Consider the following 27,194-nt stretch of genomic DNA (forward strand, 5'->3'; position numbering starts at 1 on the left):
TAGAGTCCAGTGAGTGTGTGGGTAGAGTCCAGTGAGTGTGTGGGTAAAGTCCAGTGAGTGTGTGGGTAGAGTCCAGTGAGTGTGTGGGTAAAGTCCAGTGAGTGTGCATAGAGTCCAGTGCACAAAAAAAACTACAATGCAAATAGTCGCAGGTTTAGGAATGTAGCTGAAGAATTGCAACATTTACCTGGAGTTAAATCTGTAAATAGCACTCCTGGGTGATTTAAAAAGTCATAATAAATTGATCAATAATATAATAATAAAAATGTTTATCTTTAATTTGCAATCTGTAGAAACTATGAGAATAGAAAGGTTCATAACTTTTGTGAAACATCACAGTTGAAAAATACATATATAAATAAAAACTGGATGGTCTTCAGAGATAGATGGGAGGGGTTGAGGGTAGCTGAAGGATGAGACTAAAAACAAACAAAAGATAACTATTGTAAAATACATTGTGTATGTAAAATGTATATAGTATGTATAAGCTGGAAGTAGAAGCCTAAGTGTGGTTATCCATTAGTTTACTCTAATTCGGGGAGGGGTGGTAGGGTTAGGGGAAAATAATAAAGGACAATCCATTAAAAAAATATATATATATTTTATACATATATTGAAAAATATATATATGGTGGATTGGAAATGATGCAGATAATTACATTGAAGGAAGCTACAGTCTATCTGCAATATTAAAGCTGATTTACTCCCCAAAATAAAAATAAAACATATACTGTATAGAATGAAAACATTTGTTCAGGTTGCCATTTCTTATGGCTTGGGGGTAGAAGCCGTTCAGGAGCCTTTTGGTCCCAGATAGCAGAAAGAACTGTAACGTTCGTCGTATGGAGGAAGAGAGGAGGACCAAGGCGCAGCATGAAAAGTATCCATTTTAATAGAATACGTTAAACAAACAAACAAAATAACGATAAACGAGAATAACACGAAACGAAACAGTTCTGTCTGGTGCAGACACACAAAGACTGAAAATAACCACCCACAAAACCCAACACAAAACAGGCTACCTAAATATGGTTCCCAATCAGAGACAATGACTAACACCTGCCTCTGATTGAGAACCATATCAGGCCAAACACAGAAATAGAAAAACATAGATAAACAAACATAGACTGCCCACCCCAACTCACGCCCTGACCATACTAAATAAAGACAAAAACAAAGGAAATAAAGGTCAGAACGTGACAAGAACGGTCTATGACTTGGGTGGCTTGAGTCTTTGACAATGTTTAGGGCCTTCCTCTGACATCGCCTGGTATAGAGGTCCTGGATGGCAGGGAGCTTGGCCCCAGTGARGTACTGGACTGTACGCCCTAGCCTCTGTAGCGCCTTGCAGTCGGATGCCAAGCTGTTGTCATACCAAGTGGTGATGCAGCCAGTCAAGATGCTCTCAATGGTGCAGCTATAGAACCAACCTACTTAGAATTCTCCAAATGTTTCACACTGACTTTGAAATGCAAAACCCCAAATATGATTAATACAGTACAGCGATACAATTATAACAGAGAATACGCCGGTATCGCCTCCTTAGTTTAATTGATTTTCTATTAACGGTTTCCCTCTGACTCACCTATAAGTGTGGAGCGTCCGTCTCCCAGGGGGTAGCGCTGGTAGCGTGGCATGGGGAAGGGGGGCAGCTTGTGGAAGAGGGGCTCCAGCAGAGGCTCCAGTCTGGAGGCAGAGGGGTCCGAGGGGTAGAACAGGTTGAAGATCTGGGTGCAGGCAGGACGGAGTTGACTCACTGAGGGACACAGGACAGCAGACAGCAGAGATTAGGGAACGCTTAGTCTGTGAAGTAATAAATTATAAGGCTTGTGTGTACGAAATGTGATGTGTGGGAAAGGTATCCCCACACTCTTCTCAATTTACATCAACAACATAGCTCAGGCAGTAGGAAGCTCTCTCATCCATTTATATGCAGATGATACAGTCTTATACTTTGCTGGCCCCTCCCRGGATTTTGTGTTAAACGCTCTACAACAAAGATTTCTTKGTGTCCAACAAGACCCTTCATCCAACAAGACCTCTTCATCTTGTTCTGAACACCTCCAAAACAAAGGRTATGTGGTTTGGTAAGAAGAATGCCCCTCTCCTTACTGTGATTACTACCTCTGAGGGTTTAGAGCTTGAGGTAGTCACCTCATACATGTACTTGGGAGTATGGCTAGACGATGCACTCTTTCACTTAGCACATATCCAAGCTGRAGGCTAAAGTTAAATCTAGACTTGGTTTCCTCTATCGTAATCGCTCCTCTTTCACCCKAGCTGCCAAACTAACCCTGATTCAGATGACCATCCTACTAGATTACGGAGACATCATTTTTAGATCGGTAGGTAAGGGTGCTCTCGAGCGGCTAGATGTTCTTTACCATTTGGCCATCAGATTTGCCACCAATGCTCCATATAGGACACATCACCGCACTCTATACTCCTCTGTAAACTGGTAATCTCTGTATACCTGTTGCAAGACCCACTGGTTGATGCTTATTTATAAAACCCTCTWAGGRCTCACTCCCCCCTATCTGWGATATRTACTGCAGCRCTCATCCTCCACATACAACATCCGTTCTGCCAGTCACATTTTGMTAAAGGTCCCCAAAGCACACACATCCCTGGGTCGCTCGTCTTTTCAGTTTGCTGCAGCTAGCGACTGGAACGAGCTGCAACTAACACTCAAACTGGACAGTTTTATCTCAATCTCTTAATTCAAAGACTCAATCATGGACACTTGTGGCTACTTTGCGTGATATATTGTTGTCTCTACCTTCTTGCCCTTTCTGCTGTTGTCTGTGCCCAATAATGTTTGTACCATGTTTTGTGCTGCTACCATGTTGTGCTGCTGCCATGTTGTGTTGCTACCATGTTGTTGTCATGTTGTATTGCTACCATGCTGTGTTGCTGCCATGCTATGTTGTTGTCTTAGGTCTCTCTTTATGTAGTGTTGTCTCCCTTGTCGTAATGTGTATTTTGTCCATTATTTTAATTTTATARTTTTTTATTTTTAATCCCAGCCCCCGTCCACGCAGGAGGCCTTTTGCCTTTGGGTAGGCCGTCATTGTAAATAAGAATTTGTTCTAAACTGACTTGCCTAGTTCAATATAGGTTAATAAATAAATAAATAAATAAAAAAGACATATATTTGTAGTCTAGAAAGGCTCTAAAAAGCAGCATCTACTGTATGTAGTAGAATTATGAACTAGTGGTCTTTTCAAGCAAAATAAGTATGAAGATCGATCTGGTCCATCAGAGAGGTAGCTAAACATTGTGGGGAAGGTGTTGCATCAGGGACTGCCTGGACACAGAGAAGTGTGAGAAGTGTGTGTGTTTCTCTAACAACACCTACCCTGGACAGCAGGCAGTACCGTGCGTCTCATGGCCAGCACCAGACCCAGTGGACAGCCCAGCAGGAAACATTCAGAGACCTCAAAGTCAAACCTCCCTGGGTTCAAAATCAGACTACTGCTGCTGCCGGGACGCAGGTCCACCCCCTCCTGCATCAGACTGGTAGAAGAGGAAGAAGAGAGGGAGGTGCAGAGGGAGGGATGGAAGGAGAGAGGGAGGTGCAGAGGGAGGGATGGAAGGAGAGAGGGAGGTGCAGAGGGAGGGATGGAAGGGAGGGGAAGGTGCAGTGGGCAGGATGGAAGGCGAGAGGGAGGTGCAGAGGGAGGGATGGAAGGAGAGAGGGAGGTGCAGAGGAGGGATGGAAGAGAGAGGGAGGTGGCAGAGGGAGGGTGGAAGGCGCGAGGAGGGAGGTGCAAGGGAGGGATGGAAGGAGAGAGGGAGGTGCAGAGGGGAGGCGATGGAAGGAGAGAGGGAGGTGCAGAGGAGGGATGGAAGGAGAGAGGGAGGTGGCAGAGGGGGATGAAATGCGAGAGGGAGGTGCAGAGGGAGGGATGGAAGGAGAGAGGGAGGTGCAGAGGGAGGGATGGAAGGCGAGAGGGAGGTGCAGTGGGAGGGATGGAAGGAGAGCGGGAGGTGAAAGAGAAGAGAGAGGTAGAGAGAAAAATGATAAACCAAATCTACGAATGTTGCAAAAGAGTGAGACGAGGGAGGCTGACTCAAATTTAAATAGAAGCCTGCATCTCAATCACTCAGTATAACGGATTCTGACAACTCAGTCCACTGTGTGTGTCCTGAGTGGGCAGGTAAAATAACAGGTTGATTGAGCATGTGTGTGGTAAGCATATGTTATCTGGGAGAGGAGACCGGGGCTTTAGTAGGGCCCTTGACCATTCTGACTCAGTCTGAAAAGCTCTCCTCTCTCTCTTTGGCAGAGCAGAGAGACAGATGGGGCTTGCGGATGTTTGAACAGCCAAGCCAGCCTTAAACCCACTGCCTGGCTATAAATCTACACACCCTGAAACTGTAGAAGACCTCCTGACCCTCCAGTCCAGCCAAAACTAAGAGAGAAGGATTATGGTCTGTGACCAGCCCAAGAAGGAAAATCAATCTGCCTTGGATTGCCGGCTGCTCTCTTTGTCTTTCGTCTTCCTACTGCCTGCCTCTCTCACTTGCTCTAATTTCTGCCCTCCTTTCCTGCCCTCCATTAATCCACCTCTTTCTGCTGGGGTCTGAACGCCATAGGCTGTCATCTCGCAAAGAGAGAGATAGAGTTGGAATGAGAGAGTGAAGGAAAGAGAGATGGAGAGATACAAATTCAGATTCAGAAAACTTTGTTCACAGAGAGTCAATTCATTTTGCAGCAGTCATAGAACATATCACATATAAAACATACAAATAAATAGCAAAGGATATGTACAGGGTAAGTACAGATTCATAGTGCAAGTGCTAAAGTGCAATTAGTCCAACATTTTGTTAAGCTGCAGAATTGCATTCTGAATAAAACAGTACTTGGCCCTGTTTTTTTTAACCTTAGGTAGTCTGTACCTGAGGCTAGAGGGAAGGAGCTGGAAATCGGAGTGGAGTGAGTGAGAGGAGTCAACCCCTATTTTATTTGCCTTATGAAGGGCTCTGCCCAGGTAGAGAGTTGACAGTTCTTGCTGTTGCTGCCCTATGATTTTTCCGCATGTCCTGACTATCTTGCCCAACCTATTTTTCTGTGCAACCTTGATATTCCCAAACCAGCAGGTCAAGCAGTAGGATAGAATTCTCTCAATGAATGATTTATAAAAGAGAACCATGATGGTTCGATCAACATTAAAAAAGTGAAGTTTCCGTAGGAAATACATTCTCTGTTGGCCTTCCTTAAAAATAGCGTCAGTACACTGATCCCAGGACAGCCGGTTGTGACTAGACCACCGTATTTGTACTCCTCCACTATTTCGATAGGCTCACCTTTTATCAGTGATGGTGTGTGCATGGTAGTGTTCCTTCCAAAGTCAATCACCATGTCCTTTGTTTTTGATGAGGGAGAGAGAGAGAGAGAGAGAGAGAGAGAGAGAGAGAGAGAGAGAGAGAGAGAGAGAGAGAGAGAGGAGAGAGAGAGAGAAACTCTCTGACCGATCACGACTTCAACAGAGGAAGGAGAAAAGGCTTTCGTTGTTAGCAGAGGGCCTACTGGGAAATCCCCTGGTTGAGGTGGAAAAAGAGGCTCCTGACAGGCAGGTGACCCGGAGATATGCAGGCTTCCCAGAGGCCCCTGAGAGTGGGCTGATGCCTGGGAATCACAGCTCTAATAATAACCTAAACTGAGCCGGAGCAGAGCCCTCCATGTGACCGGGCGGTGATGCCCTGTGGAAAGGGCCATGCAAAATGTCATCATCCTCCATCCTCCACACTGCTGAGTTGACTGGGGTTTTAATGAAGAGAATAACTAGCAGGGTTAGAAGACGATAAGAGGTGCGTCACCATGGACACGCTGCAGAATCAGTGTGAACAAGTCAAATCTCTGACTGAGTAGGGTGCCAATGGTAGGGCACCCTATTCCCTATATAGTGCATTACTTTTGACCAGAGGCCCAAAATAAATGCACTAAATAGGGAATATGGTGCCATTTAGGATGCAGCTTAGGTTGCCAGGGATCTGGCTACTGTAGCCATACWAATAAAATGCTATTTCTATGACTGTAACTACGCTGACATGGGCCTTACTGGAGCATGTGATTTGGAATGGGAACACTGGTTGCTTGGTGCTGGTTAATTGGTAGCATGGTAGAGAGCTGGGAGCTCCCCATCCACCCAGCAATAGCGACATTCACCTGCAGTAGTCAGTCTCCTATGCACACTGGCACTGCCACAAATAGGCTATTTATAGCCCAGAGCAGGCCGGCAGGTAGACAGGGAGGCCGGCAGGCATATAGATAGACAGAAAGGCAGGCAGGCAGACAAGCAGACTGGCAGGCAGAAAGGCAAGCAGACAGGCAGGCAGAAAGGCATGCAGGACGGCAGAGAAACAGGCAGGTAGCAGGCAGAAAAGCGGACAAGCAGGCAGGTAGACAGGCAGAAAAGTGGACAAGCAGGCAAGCAGGCAGGTAGACAGGCAGAAAGGAAGGCAGAAAGGCAGGCAGGCAGACAGGCAGGTAGACAGGCAGAAAGGCAGGTAGAAAGGGACATATTGATGACAGAGTGACACATAAATAGAACATCCCATGACAACCTGGCTGAGGCCCAGATAGCTACAGTACTTCTGGGTTATCCCATCACACCACTGAGTACATAGATGGATGGACGTGCACTCATACACACATCATTCAAAATGTCACTAGAAATGTCTGGAATAAACATTGGGTAGGGAACTGCGTGATAAGAAAACATGTATTCAGATATGACTCTAATGACAGTGGTATATGCCAAGAATGTGATGGTAGGAGTATACTATTATGGGATTTTCCCAAAGTCTGAGTATCAACAGTATTTAACCTTTATCTTCATTGAATCGGAATGTCAACAGAGTCCTTGCCAAGAGATGTAAAAGGCAGAATAATCCCCACTGTGTCTATCACTGAGATGAGCAACGGGAAAAGTACTGTTACTACCTCATCATAATCCAACCATGGTGCATGAATTGCACTCTTGGAGGTATTGTCCACACTTTTGGAGGACAATAGAAATGTAAATTAGAGTTAGGGTTGAGCCGGGTGTGGACATGAAGCAAGGGTTAGGGTTGTGGTTAAGGGTTAGGGTTGAGCCGGGTGTGAACATGAAGCAAGGGTTAGGGTTATGGTTAAGGGTTAGGGTTGAGCCGGGTGTGGACATGAAGCAAAGTTAGGGTTATGGTTAAGAGTTAGGGTTGAGCCGGGTGTGGACATGAAGCAAGGGTTAGGGTTATGGTTAAGGGTTAGGGTTGAGCCGGGTGTGGACATGAAGCAAGGGTTAGGGTTATGGTTAAGGGTTAGGGTTGAACCGGGTGTGGACATGAAGCAAGGGTTTTGGTAAGGATTAGCTTCCATCAGGGTGATGTTCTCTGTCTACAGTACCTGCTGAAGAAGCTGTGTTGTCCAGTAGATGTGTCTCCATCATACGAGTCACTCTGTTTCCTGCTGAGGGGCTGTCTGGCTTGGCTGTGTCCATCGCTGGGCAGGGCCGAGATATCAATGTTACTCTTACTCAGCCTCTTACTGGAGCTGAGGCCCAGGCTGGGGCTGTGACAGGGGCTGTCCTCAGGGTCATCCTGCGTGGGAGGAAGAGAGCGTGGGACACAAGCCTTCACCGTTCACTCACACTCAAATACCATAACTGAACACAAATGAGCAGCTCATTGCTAATCCCTCTTTCTCAGCACATAGGAGAATGTGGGAGCTGGCTAGCTACCAGACCTGGGTTTAAATACATGTGCGTTTGAGTATTTGTACTTGAAATATTTCTGTGTATGACTATTTTTCAAATAATGTGGCCAAATCAACTACTTCTATTTGAAGTATTTTAAACTATTTTAAAATCATTTTCTATAAATAGCCTACAATTTCAAACTACAGTATGTCAAAATACAGTACTTGTTTCCAAATACATTATTTCAAATACCCCTAGGACCAAACAGACCCAGGTTAAAATGCATGGAGTATTTAAATATTTGCATTTTAAAATACACTTTGTATTGTGTATTTGAGTATTTTTCAAATACATACCAATACTTTCCATGTGTATTTCCAAATACATTTTAATATTCAACTACTTTATTTTAAATGTCTCTGAAAGTAATTGAAATACGCTAAAAAGTATTTGTAACCTATGTTTGCTAACTACAGATAGAGATTGATCCTGTTTTATGTGTGAGGCTACAGGAGAGTAGTAGTGGGTAAAGTAGATTTGAGGTTAGAGAGAGAGAGGAAATAGGAGAACAGAGAGAGGAATAGAGAGAGAGAGAGAGAGAGAGAGAGAGAGAGAGAGAGAGAGAGAGAGAGAGAGAGAGAGAGGTGAGAGAGTGGAGAGGTTCGGACAGAGAGAGCAGCCCCGGGGATCATGCAGTACTAACTGGGTGTAAACAAATAGGAAAAGACAGGCCAGCTCAGGACGGAGAGAGAGGATTTTCAAGGTCTTGGCTAGGATAGCATGGGGAAGGAGAGATTGTCTGAGAGGAAAGCTGTCCGAACACAGAAGATCTTACACAATTCTAGCTACAGGCCATGGGGAGATAGTTGAATAGCACAGAAAGCACAAACTGAAATTGTAATGCCTCAATTTAAAATGGTCTTAGGGGCATCTAAAAGTGCAGTTTTACAGAACATGTTAGAGTATATGTTGATTGAGTTGTAATGTGTCATGCTCCTACCTTGAGGCTCTCAGTGCTGTTGTTCCTGCTGCTGCTGGGACTGCTGTGCTGCCTCTGACTGCTACTACTGCTGCTGCTGAAACACAGGGCGTCGAAGCACAGCACACCTCCCACACAGTCGCCCATCACACACACCTGGACGGGAACACACACACACACACAAGCACGCACAGACGCACGCACACACACCGTTTTAGAAACCCTCGCTCCACTCAATCAATGTAGGCAGCCATGCCTCCCCAGCAGGCAGATTTGGGCCCCGTGCCTGTTCAGATCCACAGTCAAATCTGAATGTCAATAACAAACTTCATTAGGACTGACTCAGTCTGAGGGAACAACACATTTCTCCTTAATTGGTTTGACGTGACACCATTGTACTTGGCTTCCTGACTTGGAATTGCATTATGACCACAAATCTTGTCAAAGTTATGCAAGGAGGGGCCTCCCGAGTGGCACAGCGGTCTAAGGCACTGCATCACAGTGCTTGAGGCGTCACTACAGACCTGGGTTCAATCCCAGGCTGCGTCACAGCCGGCCGTGACCGGGAGACCCATGAGGAGGCACACAATTGCCCCAGCGTCGTCTGTGTTAGGGGATGGTTTGGCTGGTCTCATCACGCTCTAGTGACTCCTTGTGGCGGACGCTGTTTCCTCCGACACATTGGTGCAGCTGGTTTCCGAGTTAAGCAAGCAGTGTGGCTTGGCAGGGTCGTGTTTCGGTGGACGCATGGCTCTCGAGTCCGTAGGGGAGTTGCAGCGATGGGACAAGACTAACTACCAATTGGATATCACGAAAAAGGGGTAGAAGTACAACAAATATATATACTTATGCAAGGAGAGGAAGTTCAATATAATAGAGTTTATACATTGTATGGTTTTGCCAATAATGTGCTCTTGAAAATTACAGCACTTAATTAGAACATAGGTCTTATCAGAGAGGGGATTGTCCACAGGTGTGTGAGAGTTAATAGGGTCTGCAGACGGCATGATAAAGCTGCAGGCCTCTGGCGACATTAGTCCCCACAGTGAAAACAGAGGATTACCCAGCCCTCTCTATCCCAATCATCACTTCCTCTGAAAATCTTTGGCTTCCATTAAACGGACTGCAGCACATTATTGGATTTGGCATGAGAGATTAGAGGGAATGAGATCTCCCATTCTCTCTCTCCTCTTCTCCTCCCTTGTTCCTAACAGTATGATTCATCTCCAGTCAGTCAGTGTGACCCTGTGGGAGCCGGGGGGACACTTTAGAGGACGGACCCACCTGGCTAGTGAAGCCCTTTATGGGCGGACACTTCAGGAGGATGGACCCACCTGGCCAGTGAAGCCCTTTATGGGCGGACACTTCAGGAGGATGGACCCACCTGGCCAGTGAAGTCCTATATGGGAAGACACTTTAGAGGACAGACCCACCTGGCCAGTGAAGCCCTATATAGGGGGACATTTTAGAGGGATGGACCAACATGGCCAGTAAAGCCCTGTCTGGGGGGGACACCTTAAGAGGACAGGCCTACCTGGCCAGTGAAGCCCTGACTCGAGGGACACTTTAGAGGACAGACCCACCTGTCCGGTGAAGCCCTGTCCYTCCTGGGACACGAGGAAGCTGTGGTAGGCCTGGTTGGCGCGGGTGATGAGGGTTGCCACGGCGTCCTGGTAGTGTGGCGCTGCGATGGCGAGGAGCGGGAGGGCGGCCAGGGGCAGGTGGTCAACGCTGCTGGACACACAGCTCTCATCATAGCTGTATGGGTTCAGACTGGGACAGGAAGGATGGGGACACATAACAAGAAGTGAGTCATTTGTGAGCCTTGAACAACAATCAATTCAATTTTTTAAAACTAAATATTATTTATCCCTGGAAAATTACTTGTGTTGCCATAGTTTCATGTCTTACATGGAGAATGGAATGTACCTATATGGTGAATGGAGATCCCTCTGACATTTATCAACAGGCATTCATTCAGCAATCGTTTCCACTGCACAAAAATGTCTTGGGAAATGGAATTTGGAAAAAGTATTGTAATTGGCTGCTTCTGTTAATCCAAGGTTATTTTGGGAAAAAGATCCAACAAAATGATTTGTTACCCCGGAACGTATAAATATGATGAATGAGCATGTGGCTAATCATCTCTCTCTCTCTCTCAATTCAATTTAAGGGCTTTATTGGCATGGTCTCTCTCTCTACAGGTGCAGGCTTGCAGACTCTCCCCTGCTGGCACAACCTCTCCTCCGCTGCCTGTCTGATAGCACCCTCTGTTTATCTGATGTGTATGCACGCGTGTCTTTTCTGTGTGTGTGAATCACAGGGAGTGACAGTGCTGCACGCCACAGCGTCCGAGACCCTTTATCCAACAGTGTGGGGAACCAGTGAAGGATAGCCTTGCCCCTTTTACGCTCTAACAGCTGAATCTCCCTTATCGCCATCCCAAATGGCACCCTATTCCCTATATAGTGCACTACTTTTAACCAGGGCCCTATGGCTCTGGCCAAACGTAGTATCAAGGCGAGACCCAGATGCAGACACAGGAAGCAGATGGTTGGAGTCTTACAATGTTTAATAATCCAATAGGGGAGGCAAGAGAATGGTCGTGGACAGGCAAAAGGGTCAAAACCAGTTCAGAGTCCAAAAGGTACCGAAGGGCAGGCAGAATCAAGATCAGGGCAGGCAGGATGATCAGGCAGGCGGGAAAGTAGTCCAGAGTCAGTCAGGGGTCAAAACCAGGAAGACTATCAAAAAGAGCATAGCAAAAGTAGTACGGGGAAAACCACACTGGTTGACTTGACTAACATACAAGACGAACTGGCACAGAGAGACAGGAAACACGGGGATAAATACACTGGGGAAAATAAGCGACACCTGGAGGGGGTGGAGACAATCACAGGAACAGGTGAAACAGATCAGGGCGTGGCACGTAATGCCCTCTATAGAGAATAGGGTGCCATTTGGGATGGACTCAGAGCCTGGAGGGACCAGTAGGGGGTGTGAGGGGTGGGGTCTACATGGTGCAAAGACCTAGCAGTATCCCTGTAGACATGCTACCATTGATAAGAACATCAAGGAGAGAAATGGAGCTTTCCAGGTGGATGGCAAGCTAAAGCTGTGATGTCTGGCTGTTACTGTGAAGGGAGGAGTAGCCCTGCTCTCTCTCATCTCAATTCAATTCAATTCAAGGGGTTTTATCGTGATGGGAAACATATGTTAACATTGCCAAAGCAAGTGAAGTAGATAATATACAAAAGTGAAATAAACAATCAAAATTAACAGTAAACATTACACTCACATAAGTTCCAAAAGAATAAAGACATGACAAATGTCATATTACGTATATATACAGTGTTGTAACGATGTGCAGAAGGGAAAATAAATAAACATAAATATGGTGTTTGTTCTTCACTTGTTGACGTTTTCTTGTGGCAACAGGTCACAAATCTTGCTGCTGTGATGGCACACTGTGGTATTTCACCAATTCACCAATGAGGTCACTCATTGGGAGTTTATCAAAATCGGGGTTTGTTTTCGAATTCTTTGTCGATCTGTGAAATCTGAGGGAAATATGTGTCTCTAATATGGTCATACATTTTGGCAGGAGGTTAGGAAGTGCAGCTCAGTTTCCATCTAATTTTGTGGGCAGTGTGCACATAGCCTGTCTTCTCTTGAGAGCCAGGTCTGTCTACGTGGCCTTTCTCAATAGCAAGGCTATGCTCACTGAGTCAAAGATTTTCTTAAGTTTGGATCAGTCACAGTGGTCAGATATTCTGCCACTGTGTACTCTCTGTTTAGGGCTAAATWGCATTCTAGTTTGCTCTGTTTTCTTGTTAATTCTTTCCAATGTGTCAAGTAATTATCTTTTTGTTTTCTCATGATTTGGTTGTGTCTAATTGTGTTGCTGTCCTGGGGCTCTGTGGGGTGTGTTTGTGTTTGTGAACAGAGCCCCAGGACCAGCTTGCTTAGGGGACTCTTCTCCAGGTTCATCTCTCTGTAGGTGATGGCTTTGTTATGGAAGGTTTGGGAATCGCTTCCTTTTAGGTGGTTGTAGAATTTAACTGCTCTTTTCTGGATTTTGATAATTAGCGGGTATTGGCCTAATTCTACTCTGCATGCATTATTTGGTGTTTTACGTGGTACACAGAGGATATTTTTGCAGAACTCTGTATGCAGAGTCTCAATGTGGTGTTTGTCCCATTTTGTGAATTCTTGGTTGGTGAGTGGACGCCAGACCTCACAACCATAAAGGGCAATGGGTTCTGTAACTGATTCAAGTATTTTTAGCCAGATCCTAATTGGTATGTCAGGGTCCTGTCAGGGTCCAGATCTGGCAGAATCTGTGCAGAAGATCTAGGTGCTGCTGTAGGCCCTCCTTGGTTGGTGACAGAAGCACCAGATCATCAGAAAACAGTAAACATTTGACTTCAGATTCTAGTAGGGTGAGGCCAGGTGCTGCAGACTGTTCTAATGCCCTCGCCAATTCGTTGATATATGCCGAAGAGGGTGGGGCTTAAGCTGCATCCCTGTCTCACCCCACGGCCCTGTGGGAAGAAATGTGTGTGTTTTATTGCCTATTTTAACACTTGTTGTTAGTGTACATGGATTTTATAATGTCGTATGTTTTCCCCCAACACCACTTTCCATCAATTTGTATGGTAGACCTCATGCCAAATTGAGTCGAAGTCTCTCTCTCTCTCTCTCTCTCTCTCTCCCTCTCTCTCTCTTCTCCTCTCCTCTCTCTCTCTCTTCTCTCTCTCTCTCTCTCTCTCTCTCTCTCTCTCCTCTCTCTCTCTCTCCTGGTCTGCGCTGGGTGTTTTTGCGCGAGTCCTGCACTGGTTTGGTGTGAAAGCTCTATCCCTAACTAACTTTCTTGCGATTTCTTTCTTTACATGGTATTTCTATGGTGGAGGGTTAGAGCAAATATCTTGTTTTAGCGGTATCCAAATTTTTTTCAAAGTTAGCGGGGAGAGGACAGAGCAAAACGTTCCTGCCGGTTTTTGAAGTTGTGGTGGGCGCGTATGGCTTCTCAGCCTCTAGCGCGGAGCTGAGACGCTGTCTATACAGCAATGGATTCAGTGTGTTCCTGAGAACGGAGTTGAAGCGTTGAGGAGGTTCTACCGCGGGTCGCGTGACAGGAGGAGACTGAGTTTATTACATTCTCCTTCTAAATGAACAAAGCTGGTCTGTTGTGTTCATGAAAAAGGGCTAATTCTTGGTGGTAGGCTAATTGCTAAGCGGCGAATAATTTTAAAGGGATGTGTGCGTGTCAATTTCACTCCTCACCCTACCTTCAACAAAAGAAGTTGTAAGTGGCAAATTTGCTCTCCGTTTATTACGTGATGATCAAATTAAGGAAAGAGCTGAGTCGTTTTGGTGTTGCTAGCGGTTTCCGCTGTACTGTCAGCAGGGTTTCAGGCAGATGCCGTTAAACCGACTTGTTTCGTTCCGGAGGCAAAGTTTGTTATGGTTTCTGAAGCACAACGAATCAACAGCCCTAAAATGTGCACTTTAAAGTGCAGACATGGGGAGGCGCTCTATGCAGGTTTCTGCCAGCACAGATAGTCTACGGTGTTTTGAATGTGGGGATTTGGCGGCAACAGAGTTTTGCCGTTGCCCCACACAAAGGCCCGTATTAAAGGTAAGAGGCGGTAAACAAGCGCCAGTGGTGGAAACGAGGTCCAAAGTGCAGGGGGTTAAGTTAGATGCAGACAGCAAGAGGCCTGGACCTAGTCAGTTAGAGATCGGTTGGTGTAGTGGATGATGGGTCTAGTCAGGCTAAGAGATGGCTGCGAGGACTGTATGCTGAGTTAAGTCAGTGCTAGGAGATGGTGAACGTTACCGTGGAGGATGGGTCTCCCAGTCAGGCAGAGAAAGATGGGCGGAAGCAAGAGCCGGGCTAGTCAGGCTACGAGATGGTGAGGTAGCTGAGGCTGATGGCCTAGTTATGCTTATGGGGTGGCGGTCTAGGCAGGATATTGGATGGCATGTTATACCGAGGTTGAGGTCTAGTCAGGCTATTGGATGGTGGGGCTAGCTGAGGCTGGCCCCTAGTCCATCGCCTAATGGAGGGTGGGGTAGCTTGAGGCTGGCCCTAGTCCCAGCTATGGAGGGTTGGGTAACCTGAGGCTGGCCTAGTCATGCTAGGAGGCGTCGCGGGTAAGCCGAGGCTGGGCCCCTGAGTCAGTGCTTATGGAGCGGGGCGTAGCATTTGAATACCTGGTCTAGTCAGGTCTATTCTAGTGGCATGAGGAGAGTAATAGTGGGGAAGTGTAAGAGATTAGGGGGCGAGGAGCGATGGGTCAAGCGGAAAAGGAAAAAGGTGTGCGACAAAGGCACATGGAACTGTTGCCCTGTTGCTGCTATGGGTGAGGCCTAACCAGAGGAGAAAGAGCAAGGTGTGTCCAGGCGTGCGGTGATTAGAGAAAGCAGGAGGAAAGTGAAGTCTGCAGGAAAGAAGGATAGAGGAGTTATTTTTTTCAGACATCCTCTTCAATTGGCCCGGAGCTGACCAGCCAGTCAACCAGCAGGGCCGTCTTAAGTAACACGTGAGAAGATGACAAGGTTTCCTGAATGAGGACTCAGGGCGAAAAAAGTAATCTATGAGCTTTTTTTCCTGATGCCTAGAAGTTTGGTAAGATCAGTACAACAAAAATTTTTATTTACATTTTTGCTAATGAGAAATGCAGGGGCATGGTGTCCTCTCACCCAAGAAACGTTTATGGTTGAAGGAAGTGGGTCACAACAAGTGCGTAAAGGTTTACCTTCAGACACTCGTTTAAATGTTTAATTTCTTCTGACACTGGGGCTTTTTTGAGCTTTGCTATTGGTCTATTCCTCTGCTGGCCTTTTTTCCCACCCTTCTTAAGGAGACTCTCGGGTAGGCTCGCTTTAATAATAGAATGGCGGCCAGGAGATGCGGGAAGAGGAGTGGTCGTTGGCGTAAATATGTAAAACAACAAAAAAAAGTACATGGTGTTCATTTCTGCAGGAGACGCATACGTGATGTGCGTTGAATGAAGTTGATTGCGGGCTCTGTGTGGAAGGGCAAGTTGGTTGAGCCATGGGACAAATCTTAGTGAGGGGTGCAGTCCTTTTTGCACCGGGTCTGTCGTAAAATTTGCCTCCTCAAAGGAAGTGTGTAAGGGTAGGTTGCCTTGTCTGTTACAGCAGAACAATAACAATGCTGGTTTGTCTTTTTAAAAATGTGTATGCCGCCTAACACAGGGAGAGAAAGAGGGTTCTATTTGGGCAGTCCTTAAGACAGGAAGAACTCGCACAAGTAGCGCCTGAGGAGACGCGGGCATCGGACGGTGACTGGACTGTAACAATGGATTTACAAAAGACAGAAACATGGGGAAGGAGCCCTCAATTCAACGTGTCAGTGGGAGTGGTTAGGGGACATCATAATCAGTTTGGACCTTAGTGGGATGTTGTTGGAGAACTAAACATCCAAACACAAGCAGTTATACCATTGGGTGAAGCGTTTTTGGGGCTAGGGTGAGTGGCAGCCCGACTTGCTATCGTTTTTACAATATCTAGCGAATCAGAGCAATAGGCGCTTGGGACGCTACATTCTCCCTGTGGGTTTTCGGACCATCACAATAACCACATGGCTCGGCTGTCCTATCTTCAACCAGTGGCCCCGGCAGGCATTCTTATTGGAAAGTTCAATGTAAACGCTTTACAAGAATGCCACTTTTTTGCTCCAGTTTTCCAGACCTTTTTGCGGAAAGGTGGGCGGCAGCGAAGAGAGGAGATGAGTCTTTGCAAGTCAATGGTGGAGTGTGGGAAATGCAGATTCGGCTTTTCTGCAAACAGTACACCAGCTCTCTCATCTATCATAGTGCTATGTAGCTAGTATTGGGGAACCTGCATAGGCGTGTATTATGTGAGATGGAGGTAGGAGATGGTGGGGCAACGGCAATGTAGGCCTCCAGGCTAATTTAGCCGACATTAGCGTACGGGACCCTGGGCCAGTTTTTTCAGCCGTTAAAGCAAAGCGAGCACCTTGTAGAGCCAGGTTCTTCCACGCTCAAGGAGATGCGATGCTGCCCCTCCCTTTCTGTTGTGGAAAGCACAGAGCAGTGCGGCCAAGGTTTGTCCGGCTGTCTGATGGGCGGGTGACCTCTGGTTGGGAGATGCATGCGGAGTCGGAACTGTGAGAGTTTTTATTACTGAATTGTATAAGGGCAGAAACTGTGTGATCCTACTGTGTGGCTTCAAGGTCTTTGAATTCGCACGGACCCTCCCTAAGCTCTCGCGGGCACATGAGGGATGACAATGGAACATTCTCTGTTGTCACATGAAATGGCAGAGGCCGCTAACCCACAGATGTCCCCGCCGGTCGCCTAGCACCGGTCGATGGAACTCCCAGGAGTTGTTTCACAAAAAATTCTGGGGAATGAACTTGGACAGGACTTCTTTTGCGATCTTGCTGATGCATCGGGTAGGAGAAGTCTGTCCGATGAGCTGACGTCGGGCGGCTCTGACTCTCCTGGCCCAAAAAAGAGGGACTTGTGTGAACCTTAAGAAAAAACTGGAAAGGCCCTGCTGGCCATTACTCCTGTGCGGAAACTACCAAGATTTTTTGCCAAGGTCCTCTCTAACAGAAACTGAAGTCCCATCTGGAACCTATCAATACACAAGGACCAGACATATTGTTACCGGGACGCCAACTCACAGGACAATTGTTCTTTGCATTAGGGACATGTTGGATTGTCGAAGAAGGTCTAATGTGAAACTTTGACTGGTCCCTCTTTAGATCAAGAGAAGGCTTTTGACTAGAGTGGACATGAGTATCTGTTATTAAGTGTGATGTCTGTGTTTGGCGTTTTGGGAAGAGCTTTGTGAACTGTGTGAAAGCTGTTTATCGCTTGGGGCGTCATGTATGGTTAAGGTGGAGCGGGCGCTCAAGTAGGCCTTCTGGGTGAGACGGGGGCAATAGACAAGGGCATGCCCTCTATCCTGGAGCCTGTACACACTAGCCATTGAGCCTTTTTTAGGCCAACTTGCTACGCAGGACGGACTGCCGCGGGGAGTGCTGCTGGACAGGCCATCGAGGTGACGGTGACAGGAATACAGTCTCCACATGCATGATGTTCTGGCATGGTCAGCGGATGGCAAGATATGCAGAGCTAGAGACCAGTCTGAAGGTGTTACCGAGCGAAGCTTCATCAGGCTAAGGTAAACTGGGGAAAGACCAAAAGCTCTGTTATGCTGGGGCCATGGGCGCGACTAGGCGCTTCCTCCTTCTGCTATCAAGGGGTTTGCCAGTCGGGAGTTGCTGAAGGCTTAAAGTTTGGGGTCACGGGGCCGGAGAGGTGGGTCAAGCAAGACTGGACGGCTCCAGCGCAGTGGCTGTCAAGGACTGGCCGTGGTGGCTGCCAAGGCATGGGGGCGGCTCACTGTCCCGCAAGCTGTCACTATGAGAGGTGCTGATATCAAAACTGGGGCTCTCCCTGTGATACGCTTCCTAACCCCCTCCGCCGGTCTGCGCTGCAGAACCTGCAACGCAACGCTCGGTGACTTCTTTCGGCCGGGCCATCACTGCTGAAGGCAGCCACGTTGTTGTTACCATACCGGCCCCCGAAGCGAGGGACAGGGCCCGGCTGAACACTGGCAAGAGGCAATGCTGTTTCCGGCCTACAAGGCCGTTGCATGCAAGACTGCCTGTATCCATACTGATGTTGCGCTGGAGGGAACAGCATGCGCGCTGCTGAGAGAGCTGCGGCTATTAGGGTTGGACCGGCCCAGACTGTTCCTCATGGAACTTGGAGAGGCTGAGTACAGCAGGTCCTCTCAGAGTTTACTCTGCGGTGCTAGGCCTGGCACGCTTAAGCCACACACGAGAAGTGGGCTACCATGGGCAGTGCGGTGTGGGAGGAGCCCTACTTTCCACAACCCAGCCATTCCCGTTTGAGACTCGGTTCAGTCGGCCACCCTGCCAGAGGCAACTGATGGGCAGGGGCGTTTACAAAGCTTAGGTTAGACACTGAGGACTGCTGGGAGAGAGGGGGAAAACCCCGGGTCTTGGCGCAACAAACAGGAATAAACGTCCTTCTTAGGCTGCTGGAGAGATTCCTGGAGGAGGTCCAGGAGGCACTGTCTGAGCCGCGTAAAGGGGGTGTTTTGACGAGGCCAAAGCCGGAGCAAGGGGCCACCAAATGTTTCCGCCACCTGCAGGTGACGGGCAGAGACTGGAGAACGGCAAGGGGGTCTGAGGACTTGTTAGATTTTAAACACTCCGAGCCTGGGGAGGTTTGAGGGGGTGGGAGGTAACAGCCCTCTACCAACCTCTGCGTATAGCGTTAGGAAACATCTAAGAAGCCTAACAGGAGTGGAAGCCACATCAGTGGCAGGCGGGTATTTGGGGCGCGGAGGTATGGTGGGTTTTAGATGGAGGCGCTCTACAAACCCCAGTACCAAAGAGGTCAGGCGACCCTCCAGTGGAGGGTTCTCATGAGCCCTGGCCACTAACAGCTGCTTGGCACGGCGTTGATCCCGGGAATTGGGCAGGCCGGTGTCCTCTTTCTGTCACATGAAGAAACTGTGATTCATTTTTCTGTCCCCTTGTGCACCAAGGTTAATTGCCTTTAATGTCTCTGTTGGAATGTCTGTGCTGACAGGTGGCCGGGTCGGTTTTTGCTGTGGCGATGTGTCTATCAATGGATACAGGTATTCGCAGTACAGGAAAAGAAAAATGTGTTTTGTTGAATTTTCTGTTTGCTCAGGCAAAATTAGCTATGGCCTAACAGAGAAACAGGGTCAAAGGTGGGGGGATAACAGACCCTTTACTACTGTTTAATGGATGGTCTCTGCGCGGCCTTAAGGGTGAGTTTTGAGTACTATAAACTGATCAAAATGTGTGGGAGAGTTGAAGGAAGAAATGGTGTGTTGGGGGACTGGTCTGTATGCTGGGGAAGATGTTTGGATATGACGGTTTGTTAGGAGAGGGAATTGTTTTTTGTGTTATAGGTGATGGTGGTTGACATGTGGTAGATGGAAAGCGTGAGTATTGGTAAATGTTGCAGTACAGGATATATTATTTGTTTTTTAATTTTAGGGGCGGGTGAGTTTTAAATGAATGAGAAGTTTCAATAAAGAAGACAGAAAGTCAAAAGTCCTCTCTCTCTCTCTCCTCGCTCTCTCTCTTCTCTCTCTCTTCCCTCTCTCTCTCTTTCTCTCTCTCTCTCTCTCTCTCTCTCTCTCTCTCTCTCTCTCTCTCTCTCTCCTTCTCTCTCTCTCTTCTCTCTCTCTCTCTCTCTCTCTCTCTCTCTCTGTGAACATATCCCCTGTGTCTGTGGTGGGGAACATGGAGCAAGAAACTGTGACACCACTATAATAAGACACCTACAATATGCAGGTGATAGGAACAGTTTTCTGTTCAGTTCTTTCACAGGTACAGTTAGGCAATGTGCTAGGTAAAAGGTTCCGTTTGACTAGAATGTATCTGAAGCTGGTACAAGACCCCCAGAATGGCCGACTGTCTGCGTACTGTAAGTACTTAGACTGTAACAGCGGTACTAAATGGGTTATCCACCGGTAGTCACTGTCAAGGGCCTGTGTAATGTACTGAGGGCAAGGTCATAGCTATAGCTGTGCTGTGTCATGCTGTTCCTGTCGTGTTAACAGAGCCCTGTAGAGCCCCCTGCTGCTGGCACAGGACACAAACATTATCTTAACACTGCTGGCCAGGACAAACACACATTACCATAACACCCCTGGACAGGTGGTTACACGGCCAGTACCAAGGTCAAAGGGCACCTAGACACAACAAGACAACACCCACCCAGCTTCTCTCGTCAGCCTGTTCTTAATTATTTCTAGAGATGGATAATTAGTAAACTACTTATGCAAACACCTGCTGTTGGTATTTCTGTGGGATGTCTATTCTTTACCTTTATAATGTCCAGACAATGCTTTGTTACTGACTTTCAGTGTTATTGGATTCCACTATACAGGTATGTTGTTGTTGGTTGATTTAAAGTTGGGCTGGGAATCACATTTCTTGGTGCTGTTTGTTTTGAATCAGTACAATTATTTAGAAGTAGGGAAACAGCAACCTGTCTTCCAGGTGTAAAATTATTGCTCAACCAAGGGCTCATTAATTAAGACTGTAATATGAATCAGGTTAGAWTCTCCAGATTCTCAATTAAGACAGCATGTTCAGCCCTAAAGATGCTCAGAAGAGGCAAAAATGCTAATGAGGTTGACATAGCAACATCAATACAGCAAACACTGTTAACACTGTGGATAACTGTCTCAGGAGACTGAGACTATTGGCTCTCATCTTTCTCAGTCTGCCATATTAACAACACAGATCCTAATGGGAACACAGTGGCTTTCAAGTCTCCAGACACTATGAGATGAGTATCTCTGCTGTGTGAGATAATGAGACACACACACACACACACACACACAACACACACACACACACACACACACACACACACACACACACACACACACACACACACACACACACACACACACACACACACACACACACACACACACACACCACACACACAATACACTCACACACACACACACACACACACACACGCATATGTTCTCATTAGGAGAGTGTTATGCTAACCGGGGTAGAAGCTGGGATATACTGTGGTATACCATCAAAGCAGCACAGACCTGGGCCTCCTGAGTGGCACAGCGGTAAAAGGCACTGCATCACGGTGCTTGAGGCATCACTACAGACCCGGATTTTATCCCAGGCTGTGTCGCAGCCGGCCTCGTCCGAGAGACCCATGGGGCGGTGCACAATTGGCCCAGCGTCGTTCGGGTTAGGGGAGGGCTTGGTCGGCCAGGATGGCCTTGTCCCATCGCGCTCTAGTGACTCCTGTGGCGAGCCGGGCGTAATGCACGCTGACTTTGGTCGTCAATTGTACGGTGTTTCCTCAGACACATTGGTGCGGCTGGCTTCAGGGTTAAGTGAGCAGTGTGTTAAGAAGCAGTTTGGCTTGGCAGGGTCGTGTTTCGGAGGATACATGGCTCTCGACCTTCGCCTCTCCCAAGTCCGTATGGGAGTTGCAGCGATGGGACAAGACTGTAACTACCAATTCGATATCACGAAAATTGGGGAGAAAAAGGGGTACAAAAAATGATTACATTAAATTTAAAAAAGCAGCACACACTTTAATTAAGAGATCCTTGGCTACTCGCTCTCTGCCTGTGTGTAACACTTCTAACAAAAGCAGGCATACAGTTGTGTTCAACCTTCAGCGAGCCTGTCAGCCTATTCCTACAGTACATGAATGAACCTCTTCAATAATACAACTTAGAGAATTGTATCAAGGCCATTCACAAAGCTCTCATCAATGCATTGATGACTGTCGTTTAAAAACAAAAAACTGTTAGAATCAGAATTGGGTTTAGTTCCAAATGGCACCGTATTCCCTATATACAGCACTACTTTTGACCAGAGTCCTATGGGCACAAGCAGTGCACTACATTGGGAATAGGGTGCCATTTTGGACACAKTGTTTATCATCCTTTCTCACATCCATTTCTGTAGAGTGTCTGATTCTACAGGTTTACATATTAATGTGCTTATGAAGAGATGCCTAGCTAGCTGCCATTAACAGGATCCATCCATTAGGAGCGGCATGACAAGAGAGAGGAGATAAGGCTGATTAAACAGATAAGCCCTAAGCTAGCATCAGCAAGCTAGCATCTCTCCTCAAAGCTAACACAGCASAACACAGCAGCCTAACCTTGAGAGAAGGTTACACTCTCTCACATTCTCTCCCACTTCCTCTAATGTCACAGAGCAGGCAAGACTGAAAAAGGCTCTCTTCAGAGAGGGTTTGTGGAATTTCTGCTTAATTGCCCTCCCCTTGTCTTAATGGCCTGGGTTTACAGGGTACACAGTTTACAAAGCTAACGAGGGAGAGACAGAGACAGAGGGAGAGGGAGAGACAGAAGGAGAGGCAGAGACAGAAGGAGAAACAGAAGGAGAGACAGAGACAGAAGGAGAGGCATAGACAGAAGGAGAGACAGAAGGAGAGGCAGAGACAGAAGGAGAAACAGAAGGAGAGACAGAGACAGAAGGACAGAAGGAGAGACAGATGGAGAGGAAGAGACGGTGGGAGAGACAGAGACAGAGGGAGAGGGAGAGACAGAAGCAGAGGGAGAGACAGAAGGAGAGGGAGAGACAGGGGGAGAGACAGAGGAGAGGCAGAGACAGAGGGAGAGACAGAGGGAGAGACAGAAGGAGAGACAGAGGGAGAGACAGAGGGAAAGACAGAAGGAGAGACAGAGGGAGAGGAAGATACATAGGGAGAGACAGAGACAGAGGGAGAGACAGAAGGAGAGGCAGGGGAGAGGGAGAGACAGAGGGAGAGGCAGAGGCAAAGACAGAGGGAGAGACAAAGGGAGAGACAGGGGAGAGGGAGAGACAGAGGGAGAGGCAGAGACAGACGGAGAGACAGATGGAGAGACAGGGGGAGATGCAGAGGCACAGCTCACGGTGAGCTTAATTAGGCAAAGATGTGTGGAGTAGAGTGAGAGCTGCTGCTCTCTGGCTGTGTGTGCTACGAATGTACAGAATAATGAGTGGTATCCATCTCCTTGTCCTCAGGTCACTGTCAGGTCAAACTCCTTGTCGGTCCCTGTCCTCAGCTAAAGGAATACAAGACCAGCACCATCAGGGAAACCATTTTAAGACATCACTTGAGATTGAGTTGTTAATTAGTTTAACTGTAGACACTGTTTTGTATATCTTCAACTGTCACAGAGGAAATGTGTTGTGTCACAGGAAAATAAATACATTGAGGTGCTTTACTTGTTGTCACTTGTTAATTGGATGTGCGATGGTGAGGAGTCAGACTGACTGGTTCACATCCTCATTCTGTGTGTGTGCATGAGAGCGCTTGTGTGTTTGTGTGCATGTGTATCTGTGTGGGTGTGTGTGTGTTAGGTGTGTGTGTTCCCCAACTCAAGCCTCTCATTACAGCTCTCCTCCTGACACCTAGCAGCTCGCCAGCGGCGGCTGGTCCCTTCATTAGGAGAGAAAGCCCATAATGAGCTCTCAGGGCCTCTCAGGATCACCATGGGCCTTGCCCAGACACCAAGGTGTTGTCCTAAATGGAACCCTATTCCCTACATAGTGCACCACTTTTAACGCTATGGGCACTATGTAGGGAATAGGGTGCCATTTGTGACACAGCCCAAGAGAACAGCACCGGTATCAGGAGAAAAACACACAACACAAACACACCAGCTCATTGTGTTCTACACACAGGGAATCACGCCCTGACCTCCACAGAGGCCTGTTCAGACTGGAGCTGCTCTTTGACGCGTTAAGAGGCTAGAGCCCATCCACTCCCTAGTGAGATTTCCCACAGAGCTGTCAAATCCCAGCAGGAGATTGAATTAGCAGCACAGCAGCAATCTCTTTCCCACCATCGCCTCTGCATTGTATTCCTCTGATGTTGTTGTGGCTGATGTTTATAATGCCATGCCTAAAAACACAATTTAATGGCAGTGACATCAATTAATGTGTGTGTGTGTGTGTGTGTGTGTGTGTGTGTGTGTGTGTGTGTGCACCTGCATGTGTTTGTGTGTATGTGGGCATGCACAGTGCACACTTGTATGTGTGTGGGTGTCTTTATGCGGTTACACACGTGTATTTGTGTTTGTATGTGCCCGTCCAGGAATACAGTCTTAGAAAATGAACTGTATAAACTGTAACTCAGCAAAATCTTCGAAATTGTTGCATGTTGTGTTTATGATTTTGTTCAGTATAGAAAGCACCTTTTTTTCGAAGAGTTACATGGAGCAGTGATTTAGAAATGTGGCAATAACTCACACACCACACACACACACACACACACACACACACCACACACACCACACACACACAACACACACACACACACACACACACACACACACACACACACACACACACACACACACACACACACACACACACACACACACCACACACACACACAACCACACACACACACACACACACAACACGCACACGGAGTCCCAAGGGTTGTTGTTCCTTCCCTGGCCGTTGCTTTGCCGTGCAGGGAGGCAGGCAGGCAGAAAGATGTCAAGACAGCTGCTGAGGCAACACTACAGCCCTCTATTTAAGCTCTCGCCTCCAGTCACTATCTCTCACCAACGCCAATCACCGCACCAGACAGACAGACGGACGGAAGACTCCCAAACGGCACCCTATTCCCTACTGATCAAAGTAGTGCACTATGTGGGGAATAAGTTGCTAATTGGGACGCAGCCTCAGAACCCAGTCTCCTGGCTTCCAGTCCACACATACTACCTWGTGGAAATARAGACACAAACATCTTCACTGGCAATCAATGGAAAAGATCTGCGCAAAACAAAGTGACATTCTACCAAAGACAATATATAGAGTAGGGAGCTGAAACATGATTCCCCCTGAAAGTCTGGCAGCTTTAAATACAACATGAAAACATTAGTCTCTGTGCAGACAGCAGCCTGGCATATACTGCCGACAATCGCCCGAACAGAACAGAGAGATGCTGCTTCTGCCTCGTCCTTAGAACAGGAAAAACTGAAGATAGTCTACAAAGTCTTCTAGTTTTCACCTGCCCAAGGTCTTCATTACTTAACGGAGGTGGTTTAATAAAGAAGAGGATCCAAAGAGAGTGAAAACCTCTTTAAGGCTTATGTGTGATTGAYGACTTGCAGGCAGCCATCATCATCTGCTTTCAAGGCAGCCAGCTAGAGTAACTACTGTACATGTAGAAGTTTTTTTGAATAGATCAACATTGAAGGCGGGCAGCAGCTTATTCTGGAGGTAACTGATACCTCAAACGTATCATCTTCAATTCAGTTCCCTCTACGCCACAACCAGATAAAGACACAGGAGCCCAATAATAACAACGGTCGTTAATTAGGTAAAGACCATAGCGAGTCATCAAATGACACACTATGATCCCAATAATAAACAAAGTCACCCAAACAGCACCGGAACACGAATGCAATTCGAACCAGTCATTTCAAGTCACTCTGGGATTCAATTTCATCTTTCTTCCTCTGTTAGCTGAATAGAGCTAGTGTCTTTAGGTGGCTTCAATGGTAGATCAATTAAAAACAGTGAGCAGGAAAAAAGGTTCTAAGTTTAATTTTCCAAATGCCTCGAAAGCCTGGGAAATGTCAGTGGCATTCTAATTAACATCCCAACATCTGTTTAAAGGCTGCCTGCTCTATATATTTTCCAATTTAACCTTCAACAGAATTGGCAGCCTGTTATCTCTGGCCCGACGTCGCTGTTGACTCATTTGATTCCCGAGACCAATTTGTGCGACCTGGAAATGGTCACTTGGGTATTCTGCCTCCTTAAAAATGACAAACATGCCTAAACGGTGTAGTGTCATTCTGACTGTCAGACTAAATCGCTGGCAAATCGCTGCTGGGTGGTGAATTCACCTCAATGGAAATAATATCAAATATAGCCCACATATCACAAGCTACTACTGCTATAAAGCCATCATGACTCTCCACTGTGCTTCAGCTATTCAGCTCAGCGACGGGAGGCAGCGCTGAGGCAATCTGAAAGGGATGAAAGGCCAATACAAACTGCACTTCAATGCCAAACAGAAAGAAAAAATCATAATCCTAAAAATAAAGAAATATTAAGAATGTCAATATTTTCCCCCCCCTTGACGTGTTGTGTGATTGACTCACTTGGAGACGAGGGAGAAGGCCTCGGCACACACAGCCGGGCAGGCCACTAGCTTGATCATCACATGTTCTGCTGCGGCCTGAAAGTGTGCCCGAGCCACCTTCTCCAGCACAGAGGACAGCGTGGTGGCATCGCCCGCCTTGGTGCCAGGGTCTGCCCCTGCCGTATCCAGGATGTTCCCACCATGCATCACCAGCAGCAACACGTGGGTCTTACACTGGGTCTTCTGCCAAGTGGAGGAGAGGAAGGAATGACCAAAGAAGAGTAAGAAAAGAGGTGAGGATGAGGAGGATGTGAGGGGAGAGGAGGGAGAAGTGGGTTAGTGGTATAAGGCAAGACTCCTGGACCTGCATTCATATATACTACAGATAATAGAGACACCTCATTCATATATACTATAGATAATAGAGAGACACCTCATTCATATATACTATAGATAATAGAGAGACACATCATTCATATATACTATAGATAATAGAGAGACACCTCATTCATATATACTATAGATCACATGTGTCAAACTCAAGGCCCGCGGGCCAGATGTGGCCCGCCAGGTCATTTTATGTGGCCCGCGAGAGCTTAAAAGTTTTGAGTGTCTAAAAATAAATACCAAAAAATAAATTAAGAGCGTGCTTTGACCAAAAACTACATTCCCACAATGCCTTTCGACTACGCTAGCCACGGCAGTGTCCATGCCAACGAGTGGAATTGAGATATAAATAATGATCCCAAAATGTCCAGAAAGAGAAAAGTTGATGCAGACGGAAGACTGTTTCAAGAAAGATGGGAAGGCGAATACTTGTTTGTGCTTCAAGGAGAAAGACCGGTATGT

The 27,194-nt window shown here is 47.0% G+C and overlaps 1 protein-coding gene across 1 annotated transcript in view; it reads right to left on the reverse strand.

The window, feature by feature from the left end:
* The window catches only part of pitpnm3 (PITPNM family member 3), a 138,150-nt gene that overhangs the window by 34,598 nt on the left and 76,358 nt on the right, over positions 1-27,194 (reverse strand). Inside the window, exons 5-10 of the mRNA XM_070436713.1 lie at positions 26,365-26,585; positions 10,245-10,434; positions 8,683-8,817; positions 7,391-7,584; positions 3,359-3,516; positions 1,586-1,756 (exon numbers count right to left, since the gene is read on the reverse strand). Of these exons, the coding sequence (XP_070292814.1) occupies positions 1,586-1,756; positions 3,359-3,516; positions 7,391-7,584; positions 8,683-8,817; positions 10,245-10,434; positions 26,365-26,585 (1,069 nt within the window). The remainder of the gene's footprint in view (positions 1-1,585; positions 1,757-3,358; positions 3,517-7,390; positions 7,585-8,682; positions 8,818-10,244; positions 10,435-26,364; positions 26,586-27,194) is intronic.

This window comes from Salvelinus sp. IW2-2015, linkage group LG4p (assembly GCF_002910315.2).
Source record: "Salvelinus sp. IW2-2015 linkage group LG4p, ASM291031v2, whole genome shotgun sequence".
NCBI classification, from domain to species: domain Eukaryota; kingdom Metazoa; phylum Chordata; class Actinopteri; order Salmoniformes; family Salmonidae; genus Salvelinus; species Salvelinus sp. IW2-2015.